At 35.1% G+C, this 13,833-nt stretch overlaps 1 protein-coding gene across 1 annotated transcript in view; it reads left to right on the top strand.

Annotated features, from left to right (window-relative positions):
• The window catches only part of LOC150083915 (uncharacterized), a 352,627-nt gene that overhangs the window by 95,992 nt on the left and 242,802 nt on the right, over positions 1-13,833 (top strand). Inside the window, exon 4 of the mRNA XM_090375828.1 lies at positions 4,084-5,366. Coding sequence (XP_090231954.1) covers positions 4,084-5,366 — 1,283 coding nt within the window. The remainder of the gene's footprint in view (positions 1-4,083; positions 5,367-13,833) is intronic.

Below are 13,833 nucleotides of genomic sequence, written 5' to 3'. Positions count from 1 at the left end.
CAAATTTCATTAAAATCAGACCAATTAATATTTCTTCTCACTCTGTACAAATCTCAAATCTGCCCTACTATGAAATATTATTCCTACATCTTGGGTGGTGCCCCAGTAACCTCTCTCAGGCTTCTAAGCTCCATTCAAAAGACAACAGTTTTTGTGTTTTAGCATTAGTTGAGGCATATGATGCAAGAAAGCAAGCTTATAGAGTATCAGCCAAAAAAAAAAAAAAAACCCCTTCCCATAGGCACTGTCTTGAATTGGCTTATATAATTCCCCCCCCTCTTTTTTCTAAACCAGTTTTAATATGTGCTTGCAACCACTTAGCATCCTTTTACTGTCTAACTTCAAACTCACAGAACTAACTTCCTGTTTCCTAATTTATTCCTTCAACTTCCATTTTCTGGAACAATTTCCCTTCACACATAATTTCCTGAAAATTACAATCTATAGAAATTCAAGTCTAATTAGAACCTTGTAAGCTGGCATATCAACCATATGGACTGCTGAGAAGATTAATGGTGAATTATGTCATTAACACAAAATCATCTGTCTTCAGCTGTGTTAGAATTACCAGGCACAAGATTTTTTACTTATATTATACCTTAACTGCATTTTTCAGCCTCTGGATAATTTGATTCAATCTCTGCTCATCTCAGTTGCCCTGTTATTTTTGCTGTATAATTCCTTTTGCTTTATGGTACTTGTGCATATATCCATTCTGATATTCCCTGTCAGAGACTTAGTAATTTGGAATCTCCTCTTTTTGATCTTCTCTCACTAAAAATTTCTCTACCACATTGTCAAATTCATCTGTTGCCTCTATTGTTTTCCCAACTCCACTAAACATTAGGAATTCTTTGACTTGATTCTGAAACCTTTCTTTCTTTGAAACTTGACTTTCTCCAGCCCAACTTTCTTAACCTTTCGTGAGATAATTTTCCTTGGTGATTTTAATGTTCACAACTCCAGCTGGCTTCCATTTTCTAGTCATGTGGACCCAGCAAGTAGAGGTGTTTGTCTTTTGCAGTTACTAATGATCTTACACAGAAAATGTTTCAATGTCAGTGTTTCTCAGGTTGTATTAGTGAAATTATTCTTGTAGGGATAAAATCCTTTTTTCCACACTCCACCTTAACCTCTTGTGCTTTATCTAAACATTGGTTTTCAAGTAAAAGTGGTCAGTCTGTTCAAGATAAGAAATTGTATAGCACAATTTGTTTGCATACAAAACTCCAGGTTCCATTTCTACTACACCAAAACTGGCAACAATTTTAAAGCATTTATTACTCAATCCAAAGTAGATTTTGAACAGGATAAGAGTAGAAAACTTGCTTCTTGTCCAAATGGTAGTCGAGCACTCTGGTCTCTTGCCAAATCTCTTGGCTACAACTTTTGTCCATCTGTACACCCACCTCTATTAAAACCTGATTATTCTATTTCCACTTCGGCTTTAGACTGAGGTGGAAAATATCGTAACTCTTCTGTTGAAGGTCTTGAAGTACTTAGATAAAATATCTAACTCTTCTATGGATGATCTTGTTAAATTACCTCCTGCCTTTTCTAGTATAGTCCACTTGGTGTCTCCTCTGATCTTCCATCAAAAGGTTGTCAGTAGAATTTTGAACAGTCTTAATGCCAAGAAAGCCCCATGGCCTGATGGTATTTCTCTACTTGTTTTCAAAACTTGAGCTTTTGAGCTTGCACCTTTCTAGGTTGCCTTTTTATCCTTTGTTATTGCAGTGGTAATTTTCCTTCTACTTGGAAATTTGCTCATTTGCAGCCAGTTCCTAAAAAGGGCAATCCAATTATCATCCCTTTGCACTTACTTCTACTCTTTCTAAAGTAATGGAAGAATTCATTAACCTATCTAGAAACCTTCCATCTGATCAGTGATTGCCAATATGAACAAATTCAGTGGAAAAGTTTTGTAAAACTATAGATCTCTTTTAAAGGCTTTTGATCATGTTTGCTGTTCAAGTCTTTTAAACAAGCTTCCATCTTATGGATTGCCGATTGTTTTATGTAATTGGATATCCAGTTTTCTCTCTGATTGCTCACTGTGGGTGATGGATCACTGTCTTCTAAATTCTCTATTAATGCTGGTGTCTCCAATTTTCAGTTCTTTCTCCCACTTTTTTCCTCTTCTATATTAATGACCTTCCATTTGAGTAGAAATCTTATCCATAGTTTTGCTGATGTTACCACATTGCATTCCACTTTCCAGTTTGAGAAACTTTGCTCTGCACAAATTACTTCAACTTCTTGAATACCCCATACCACTTCCTTAAATGCTAATCTTCAGGTAATTCTTCAATGGAGCAAGCATAACAGTTAATTTCAATCCTTCTAAAATTCAAACCTGTCTTATATATCACAAAAAGGATTTTTATGTTCCTATGCTTATCTTCAATGGCACACAGATTTTTCTCTCTGATGATTCCTCCCCCCCCTTACTTTTAATCCCTCTTGGCATAAACACATCACTAATATTTCTTCCTGTGGATTTAAAAAACTGGGTTTTCTGTTTTGCCTTTCTGCATTACTTTTTTTCTAAACAGTTACTCACTCTACAAATCTCAAATCCACTCTGGCATGGAATATTGTTTCTGCATCTGGGGGTAGTGCCCCCATAATCTTTCTCAGGCATCTAGACTCCATTCAAAAGAGGGCAGTTAGGTTAATTAATGACCCATCTCTTACAAAGGTCTCTCCACATTTATCTTATAGATTTTCTGTTTCTTCTGCATGCTTTTTTATAGATATTTCCTTCAGCTTTGTTTTTGTTGAACAAAAAAAGTATTTCCTGAAAATTGCAATCTGCAGAAATCTTATTAACCTTCAAATCAAATTATTATTATCATCAAATGATTATCAATATTATCATCTTATTAACCTTCAAACCATGCAGGGTACTAAGTACCATAGTTCTAATATCTTTCGTGTTTGGGGTTTTCATTCAAAAATTTTTTTTCTGAATAATTTTTCCTTATTGAAGTAGGGTACGTCTGGTTAGTGTTAACTGCCCTGTCCTGTATACCTTTGTAATATAATCAAACTTAATAAACATTATTTATAATTATTCATTAATGACTTAGACATGTATTCATTGATGACACCAGTATGCCAGTGAATATTAGAAACAGTACGGAATCCAGCATTCAATCTGTGGTTCTACTTGTGACAATGATTTTATGATGAGCAAAAGCAATTTATAACCACTGCTTCTATCATCCTTCCATCCACAGTGGTAACTTGCCTTTAATGGACAAGTGGTAACTTGTCCCAGTTTAAACAAAAGTTGTCTGTATATATTGACAGATAAATTACGGAAGCCTAAATAAATAAATCTGAAAATTATATTTAAATCCAATACATTTGTTACAACTTCCTAGTAGGTTCAGGCCCAAAAAGAGGTAGGATAAGGGGGGTGGGGCAATAGTACCTTAATATTACATATAAATATTTAAATTAATTTTTAATAGCTTGCAAAAAAAATTTTACCAACTTAAAACAAAATTAGATATTCCTTGTTGTGTAAGTAAACTGTGTTATTTTGGCATGTTGTGTAGGTAAACTGCATTATTCGAAGATAATAAACAGTGTAAACCTACGTTGGTTTAGGTTTGTTTAGATGAGGTTATTTCCCATTTGGAAATATGTACGTAATGAAGTCAAACGTTTCATGGTAATGTCTTTAAAGATAGTTACTAAGGATTATTATTATGTAATTCTTAAAATTCTAGTAGAATTAACTTTCTAAAAAATTTAAGTCAAACCCAGAATTAATTTGAATTTTTTTTTTAAAGTTAATTTTATATAAGTAAATAACACCAAGTAAGCACTTACCAGCTGTCTTTGCAATATCACCGTCACAAAAGATCACTTAGGTCACAAGAATTTATTGACTTATTTATGGCTGAAAAAAAACATTGTATTATATTAACTATATGTATTATATTAAACTACCAGTTTCTTTATAGAAGTCTCCATTGTGATTTTTGTAATGACATATAAATTTACAAATCTTTGAGTACTGTATCTGCTAACTCTTGCATTTTAATTTGACTTTGATATTTTTTATTTTAGGCTTTATCACCAAACAGTTTTTATTCAAGTCAAAGTTTATCTTCTTCTCCACAGAATGAATACTGTGAGAGTAGCTCAGACCTTAGGCAAAAAGGCAGAAACCAGACTTTTGTGTCTGTTGACTCTGCGCTAGGGAATGAAAAGTTGATGCATTCAAAAAGTGATCTGGCAATATTTTGTGCGGACAATTCTCAGTTATCAGACTATGGTAGCCAAGGCTGTTTGCAAAATTTTCCAAAGTATAGTGACGAAACACAAGTATCTGTGACCTCAGAAAATTTAGAGGAGAGTGAATCTTTAAAGATTGGAAAAGAACAGGAAACAGTTACAGAAAGTGTGATGAACAATACATTCTTTGAAGATGGAGAAGTGGAAACATCTGTGACTATGCAAAATGTAGAGAATTGTGCATTCTTAAAGAAGAAGGAAGACCTGACCACAGCCAAAACTGCCCAAAATATAGAGACCCTTGTATCTGTACAAAATGAGCAAGTACAGGAAAGGGTAACTGTTACACAAAATGTTGAAGGTAGTGCACATATAAAAAGTGGGGAAGGATCGGGAACAGTTACACAAGGTGCAAAAAATTGTGCCTCTTTAGAGAGTGGACAACAACAACTAGAAGTAGTCACTATTACGCCAGAGGTAGAAAATGTTGCATCTTTAAGTTCTGAACAACCTAAGGAGACTCTTGATAACTTAAGCCAAAGTGCATCTACCATAAAAATTCTTGATACTATTAATTCTTCATCTGTTTGTTCTCCAATTTCTAAACCAGAACTTTTGATTGATTTTCAAAGTGAGAGTGTTAAAGTATTGCATTCTATAGAAGACATACAGACAGTTAGTGCTAAGGATGAACAGCCTGATCATATAGCTCTTTGCCCATCTGAACAGAATAATGCTAAAATTAGTTATCATGAAAATTCTAATAGGCACTTAACTGTGCTCAAACACAATCTGGAAATTTCCTTAAACGGATCGGCAGCACAGTCTTATAATACTAAAGTAAGTGATGTTAATGAAACTTCACTTTTATCTAGTAATATGAAAACAGAAGCTGTTTGTAATGCAGAATCTGTTAAGAGCAGTTTGATGCATGATCTGAGTATAGGTAGAACTAATTTTAGAAGACATAAAGATCTTGGTGCAATTAATGGTCCTATTATGGTACAACAAAGTCATCCTCCTGTTCCTGTGATGATTACACATGTGCAAAGTCCTTCAGATTTTTGGCTGCAGATAGAAAATCAAGTGATGCAAAACATAGTTGATCTCTTAGGGTGAGTATTTATTTATTTTATTTTGCATTCATTTCAGTTTCCTTTGAACTGTTATAGATCCTGCTGTTAGTCATTTTGTACATCAAGAAATTTCAGACTATATTTTAGAAAGCAGTTTTTGTTTTTATGTTCAGAGGATTACTTTTTTTTTTAATAATATCCTATTTACACAAGATATATCAAATGCACACAGAATCATGCACTCCAAGCACAAAAATTCAGTGAAACTTTTATAGAATCATTACAAATGATGCACTGAATTATAAAAACCATATATATCACACACTGCACAATAAACTGCATATTAAAAGTACAATGGGAACCCCTTATACAGTAGCCCTTTTGAGGGTTCAAATACAGTGGTGTTCAAAAAATTGCATCACTTGCAAAAGTTGGCAATATATCATATATGTTTTGTAATAGCATTACCCTATTGCATCATCCATCTTTAGCAAGCTCTCTTATGATATCATGTGCCATACATGATTACGTCACCCAAGTAGCAGCATAAATAGCGAATATGCCACAAGCCTAGCTATTCTGTGCTATTATAATAGCTAAATTTTCACAGTAAACACCACATAGAAAAAGTGTTGCTACATTAAGTGCAGAAGGACATTCTACACATGAAATAGCTAAAAGGAGTCACTGTAATCAGTGGACAGTGGCACGTTTTTTATGAAAATTATCAGAAACTGGCAGTCTAAACAGAAAAAGAAATTGGACATTCATGAATATCTTCTGCAAAGGATAGATTTCTGGTCTGTCTGAAACAGAAGATCCTCATCGACAAATCTCAAAACAGCGTGAGCGGAGGATACAGTAGTAAAGGCAAGTACTGCTACAATGCATAGACACCTTTTCTCATTGGGATCAGTAGCACTCATGCAAGAAAAAAGTCACTTTTGATGCAAAAAATGAAATTCTAGCTTCTAAAGTGGGCAGAAGAGCGTGCTAGTTTGCCTGAGAGTCAGTGGAAATTTGTTATATTCTAATGAATCAAAATTCAACTTCATGGTTTGGCTGCCCAGCAGACTGTTAGACAAAGAAGAGGAGAAGAATTTCATCCTGACAGTATCTTCTCCATAGTGAAACATTCTGCATCTCAAATAATATGGGGCTGTATTTCACATAAAGGAGTCGGTTGTCTTGAACTTGTGAAGGGTACATTGAATGTTGAGGTGTACAAGTGCATTCTTGAGACAAAATTAATCTCCACAATTAGAGATCATTATGGGAATCTAAGGGGCTTAGAGGGGAATAGGTATTCTGTGTGTTATCAGACACTCAGTCTAAAACACTGATGGATCCAATATCTTTCTATTACAGAAGATTTAGGAGAAGTCCGGTTGGCCTGCCTCCCTAAAATCCACTCGTGCACACCTTCTCGATGGTAAGCCCTGTTATGTCACTTGGGTAGCAATGAACGTGTAGAGTGGTTCTCTTCAAGACGCCTGGTCAGCATGAAGAGGAAAAGACCAAACCCTCCAGCATATGACAGCACGACAAAACAAATGGCCCTCAGTCCCCAGCGGCTCTCACTCCCCCTCTTACGGCAGCAAGAGGATCAGAGTGGAAGCAGAGGGTGCTAAGAATCTCTGGGTACAACCAGGCTGCCATGCACGGAAACTGAACTTGGCCTGTCACAACGTAAGATCGCTCATCAGTGAAGACAGGATATTAGAGCTGGAAAAAGAACTAGAAAATGTGAATTGGGATATCATCGGTTTGGCTGAAACAAGAAGAAGAAATTAATCACTTATAAGTTTATCAAGTGGAAATCTGCTGTACACCAATGGAAACAGTGAAAGAAGCGAAGATGGAGTGGGGTTTCTGGTCCATAAAGATAAAAAACAACATTTTGGATTTCAAAAGTACATCACCAAGGGTGTCAAGACTAATACTAAAGTTTCTAAGAGGTACAAGCTAAAGGTTATAATGATTTATGCACCAACATCGAGCCATGATGATGAAGAGGTTGAAAGAAATGTACACCGAAATTGAGTCTTCTAGATTAGCAGAAAACCAACTACACTATTATTATGGGGGACTTCAATGCTAAGGTTGGAAAAAGACAAAACAGCGCAGAAAGGGGAACTATAGGAAATTTTGGAATTGGCGAAAGAAATGAAAGAGGTGAAAGACTTGTGGAATTTGCAAAATCTCAAGGATTGTCAGTAATGAACCCTTTTTTCAAGAAAAGGTGAACAGAAAGTGGACATGGAAGAGTCCAAATGGATTAACTACTAATGAAATCGACTTCATCCTCACTAACAGAAGATATATTGTGAATGGCCCGAATAAGGTAAATGTTGGAAGTGATCACAAAATGGTAAGATGCACAATATAGATAAAGGAAAGGAAAAAACTGACTTGAGTAAATAATACGAAGGTCTTTGAGATAACAGAAGAGGAGAAAGAGCAGTATGTACTGGAACTTAAGAACAAGTTTGAGCTTCTGCAGACTGCTCAGGACCAAGATATCGACGAGGAATATTACAACTTTCTGAAAGTGATAAAGCCCAAGAAACCTATAGGGAAAAAGAAATCCAAAGAAGAAAGAATTAGTCAAGAAACACTTGTTATGATGAACCGAAGGCGACAAATGAAGAGCAAGATAAACACTGACAAGGAGAAAATTGAGTATACTGAGTTATGCAAAGCCATTAGAGAGAGGCTCAGAGAGGACATAAGAAGATTTAATACAAGAAAAGTAGAAAAACATTAAGGGAAAACAAAGGATTTAAATCAGCAGCCATGAGCAGTAATACAGAAAGACAAATGATACTGAAACTGAAGAATAGCGATGGTGTACTTATAAACAGCAGAAAAGGCATAATTCAAATAGCAGAACTACTATAGAGAATTATACAAGGAGCGAGGGAATGATGCCAGCAGTGGGGAAGATGGATTGCAAATTACCAACACATACAACATACCTGATATTCTTCCTGATGAGGTAGAACAGGCGTTGAAGAAAATGAAGAATCAGAAAGCCCCCGGGGAAGATGAAGTTACTGTAGAGTTGTTAAAATTGGGAGGAAGAGACAACACACAGAAACTGACAAGGCTCTTCACAAAATGCATTAGAAAAGGTGTGACGCCTAAGCAGTGGAATAATGCAATCATAGTTTTGCTGTATAAGAAAGGAGATAAATCAGAAATTGGAAATTTCAGACCAATTAGCTTGTTATCCCACATCTACAAGTTGTTCACAAGGGCGATTACTAACAGATTAGAAAGAATACTTAATGAGAATCAACCGAAAGAGCAAGCTGGCTTTAGGACAGGATTCTCAACTATGGATCACCTTGTAATATCACAGCTAATGGAGAAAGAAAATGAATACAAAACACCATTATGCCTGGCATTTGTGGATTATGAAAAGGCATTTGACTATACAGCATAAGGCAATGTTTTGGGCACTGGAAAGATAAGGCATAGATACCCCATATATTATGATTTTGAAGAAAATATATGTGAATGATACCTCCTTTATTAGACTAGACGAGGACAGTAGCAAATTTAAAATCGAGAAAGGAGTTCGACAAGGAGACACAATATCTCCGAAGTTGTTTGCTGCCGCCCTTGAGTAAGCTTTCAGAAGATTAGACTGGTCGCAGAAAGGAGTCAATGTGAATGGAGAGTACCTAAACTATTTATGATTTGCCGATGACATTGTGGTCATAAGCCACGATCCCAAAGAATTAGAGGAAAATCTTAATCAGTTATGCACAGTTAGTAAGGATTTTGGACTAAAGATGAATATGGCTAAAACAAAAGTAATGATGAACAAGTATGCCACAGAAAGGGACATAATGATTGAAGGAGCAGTAATTGAAAAGATGGAGTCATATACTTATCTTGGACAAGTTATTAGCTGTAATAATGATAAATGGCTGGAAGTCAAGAGAAGAATAAATTTTGGATGGATAGCATTCAGGAAATATAGTCACGTACTGAAAAGCAATATCCCAGTTTGTCTGAAACGTAAAATAATTAACCAATGTATACTCCCCACCATGACTTATGGAAGAGAAGCTGAGAACTACACAGCGAAGAATGGAACGAATTATATTGGGAATCAGACTGTTAAGAAGAGAAACACATGGATTAGGCAGCAAACTTAAGTAAAGGACATTCTTATCAAAACTAAAGAACTAAAATGGTCTGGGCAGGACACATAGCTCAAAGACATGATGACAGATGGACTAAGAAAATAGCAGAATGGTACCCCAAGAGGAGCTAGAAGAAACCTGGAAGATAATGGCAGAGATGGATAGATGAAATTCATGAGTTTGTGGGTAGTAAATGGATGGCCATTGCACAAACCAGAAGGAACTGGAAAGTTGCTGGAGAGGCCTTCATCCTGCAGTGGATTGAAAATGGCTTATGATGATGATGATGATGATGGGAATATTGCCAGTTGCATTTTCCAGGAAAACTTTACTCCATATCGTAGAGCCAAAACTGTAAGTACTACTTCATAAAATTAGCAAAAGTTTTAAATTTATGAAATGTTGCACCCTTGCTTAAATAAATGTAATTTAATTTGCTGTCTTTACTGTCCACAGGTGCAAAAAATGTTGAAGAATAAATCAGTTCGCACAGTAACACGTCTTGAAAACAATCCAGACCACTCCATTTTTAAAATTGTTTCAGTAATTATTATTATTAGCTATATGGTGCAAAGAAGCCTGAGGCTTATGCTGCAACAGCTAAATAAAAAAAAAAAATAAATAAAAATTCCCGAGAGAGAGAGCGAGAGCGCTGGGGTAAATGAAAAAGAAACCAAAAACACTTAGAGTTGCAGGAAGCATTAATCAGTGTTTGGTATTATGAGATTTCCCAGAAATACATTCAAAACCTTATCCAGTTGATGTCACAATGGTGTGCAGCAGTCAACGGGTGGGCCAATGAAATGTTCGTGTGTTTTTTGGTCATATAGCTGCCCGTTTGTCCTAGTATGAGCAAAGTAATGAAAAAATCAGTGCTTTCATAAAATTTTTGTTACTATATGAACAATAAGCAAGATATTGTTATTTTGGAGAAAATACTTATTGTATTTATCCATAATGCATAAAAGTAAATTTTTTTGCAATTAATAATTTCATGTGTATATTGTTATTACTTATGTTCTTTCAGCTATTTCTGAAAGATTAGCTATCAGTGTAAGGACAAACAACCTAAAAAATGAGGTGACGTTATTTTGAGCAGTATTGTGTGTGTATGTATATATATATATATATATATTTTTTTTTTTTTTTTTTCCCTTCAAATAAAATAAAATTAGTATGATTAATACATTTGATTTTTTGTGGGACTCATTCATCCCACTGAAGACGAAAGCCAAATTCCAAGAACTATGGTTTAATCTTATGTCCTGCTTAGAAACATCATTATCCACAGCTCTGTTTGTTGGATATTTTAACTTTTATAGCATCACTTTAAAGGTGAATCCACTATACATTTAAAAATGTGTGACACACTATCTTGACAGCTGTTTTGTAGCTACTACCTTCTTATTAGTTGGTGGGTGGCCTAAGTTAGTGAATATATGCTGAACTTTAATGTATTTTGTGTGAGTGAATGGACAAGCAGTGTATGGAAATGAAAACTTATATTTAAACATAACTGTATTTTTTAACCCTTAGAACTGGGCTGCATTTGCTCTGTGTACAGTATACTACTATAGAATTGCAGGGGAGTATTTCAACACAGCAAAAATATCCCCCTGCAATCCTATATTGCATACTCATGTAAGCTGTGCATAGTGAAGAACGTATGTTTTGAAGGTTGTTTCAACACATCTGGTCTATATATACAGTCAGACTTGGTTATAACGAGCACGGAATAACAAGATCACAGCTGTAACAAGTAAAAAGCATAATGATTTTAATTTACACGTATTCCCATACAATCGTTCACTGTTCTAACGAGCGTACTACATGCATATACCGAACAAACTTTGGTAACTATGCAAACGTTCTTCATTGCTTGGGGTCAAAAAAACCCAATTCTTGGAATAGACAAAAATGAAAAGGGCGACTTAGCTTTTATGACCTTATCTTTCAGGGACAGGGCTATACAACAGTGCATTGGCGTTCTGCTTGTTGCATTACCCTATTTACAGATTGCCTTGTATTCACCGAACCATAAATTTATTTCGGGACTTCTAAGAATTTTGGAAATGGGACTTCTAAAAACTTTGTATGCAGATCCTATATCATTTTAAAGTAAAATAAGTTAGAAATGAGCCCCTCCTTCAGAAACATGTCTACTAACAAAAGAAAGTCTCTCGATTCGCAAAAAAGTTGTTCATCGTAAGGAAACTTCCTGTGGTGCAAAAAATGAAGTATGCAAAAATTTTTATTTTTCCTGTTCAAGTGTATCGACATTGTGGAAGAATAAAGAAGTTTACATATCAGCACTGGAAAAGAAAATAACCGGAGGAAAAAAAAAATTTAGAAAGTGCGAGGTTACAAACATTGATGAAGCATTGCTTCAATGGATCACCACACAAAGAAGTGTTGGATTTTCAATAGACGGTCCAGTCTTGAAGGCTCAAGCGGAAAAATTTGCTAAACAATTTGGATGCGACGATTTTGTGTGTAACAACATTTGGCTGTATCAATTTAAAAAGCGACATAACATAGTTTATGCAAAAATTAGTGGAAAATCTCGATCTGCAGATCCCAATAATGGCAAAGGAATGGATTGACCATGTTTGGGCAGAAATCAGGAATGATTTCAATGACGAAGACATCTACAATGCTGACGAAACATGACTTTTTTTATAATTTGACACCTGACAATACATTTAAATTCAAAGGGGAAAAATATCAAAGGCTCGCTTGACGGTGCTCATATGCAAAAATGACAGGAACTGATAAAAAAAAAAAAAACTTTGTTATCGGCAAATCGTTAAAACCTCTGTGTTTCAAAAACGTAAGGAAACTTTCTGTGGATTACACCGCAAGCAAGAAAGCTTAAATGACTTCGGATATTTTTCGGCAAAAAGTAAATGATTGGAATAAGGAGCTATTCAAAAAAGAGGAAAAAAAAAATTTTTTTTTGTTGTTAGTTGATAACTGTCCTACACATTCCCAGATTCAAAATTTGTCCAACATTAAGCTAGTGTTTCTGCCTCCCAATGTGACATCAATTTTACAACCAATGGACATAGGTGTAATCAAGAGTTTGAAAGGATTTTATAAAAGATTCTTGCTCTATATCTGATCAGTCAAAGAGAAGAGAAACTTACCGAATCTGTATCGATATTGGATGCTATAAATTTATTGAATGATGTGTGGAACAATGTTACTTCAACAACCATATCGAATTGCTTCAAGAAATTCAAATGAAATTTCAATTGTAGATGAAGAAGATGGAAACGAAGAAAACAACTTACCATTATCTGAATGGTTGCTACGTAACAACATTGTAGGTTTTAATACAGATAATAACGATGAATTTGTACGAGTCGATGACAACTTATTAACTGGTGGTCTTCCTACAGAGAGTGACATTGTAGATGCTGTGCTCAACAAAGACGATAACAACGATGGTAAAGGTGATGATGATATGACGACAATTGAAAGTGAATTAAAATCAGTGCCGACAATCTCCCAAGCTCAAGGTGCAATGGACACAATCAATTTTTTTGAAGGAACTGAGGCAAGTAATGAGACTTTTAATGCATCGAGTGTTTTAAGGGGAAACTTATCAAAATGAAATCTTTAAAACAAACATCAATTTTAAGATTCATAAATAAAAAGACTAATTGAAATAGTGTTTATTATTAATTAGTATTGTTTTTAATTGCAGAGAAATAAATTGTCTAGTATTAAGTGTATGGTTCTAAAATTACAGACAAATAGATTGAGTTTAATATTAAGTGTGTTGTAGTTTATACAAGCATATTAATACAAATAATTCTATTTACATGTTCGTCGAACATTTATTTTTTGCTTCAATCAAATTTGCGAGTGCTGCATAAGTATTTTGGGAAATTCTGACTTGCATAGAGTTCCGCAGAATGCAACCCTTACGTAAGTAAGGTGAGTGGCTCTGTATAAATAAAAATGAGGGCATATGAACCACACAAGTTGTTCTTATTGCAGCATGTATATTTAAGCTGGGAGGGGTGTTATTTTTGGTTCTCACATTGTGGGCTTGTTGATTTTTGAACTTGCTGACTTCCTGCACCATTCAGAGTTGACTGTCAGGAATGTTATCATGAAATAGAAGCAGGACAGCATCACCCCATCCAGCAATGTACAAGAACACCACAGAAGATCGATGTGACCAGAGGGTACTTGTGTGAATAGTACAGCACTGTTGTCGAATATCTCTGTAAGGCATCAAGAGAGGTTGATGTCGATGAAAACATAATGTAAACAGTTTTACAGCTTCAATTTTTGTGGAAGAACAGCAGTGCATAAGTTTTGCCTTACATAGTACAACA

This window comes from Mastigoproctus giganteus, chromosome 6 (assembly GCF_048544385.1).
Source record: "Mastigoproctus giganteus isolate SK-2022 chromosome 6, ASM4854438v1, whole genome shotgun sequence".
In the NCBI taxonomy this organism is placed as follows: domain Eukaryota; kingdom Metazoa; phylum Arthropoda; class Arachnida; order Uropygi; family Thelyphonidae; genus Mastigoproctus; species Mastigoproctus giganteus.
This window is presented reverse-complemented; position numbering and strand designations above follow the sequence as displayed.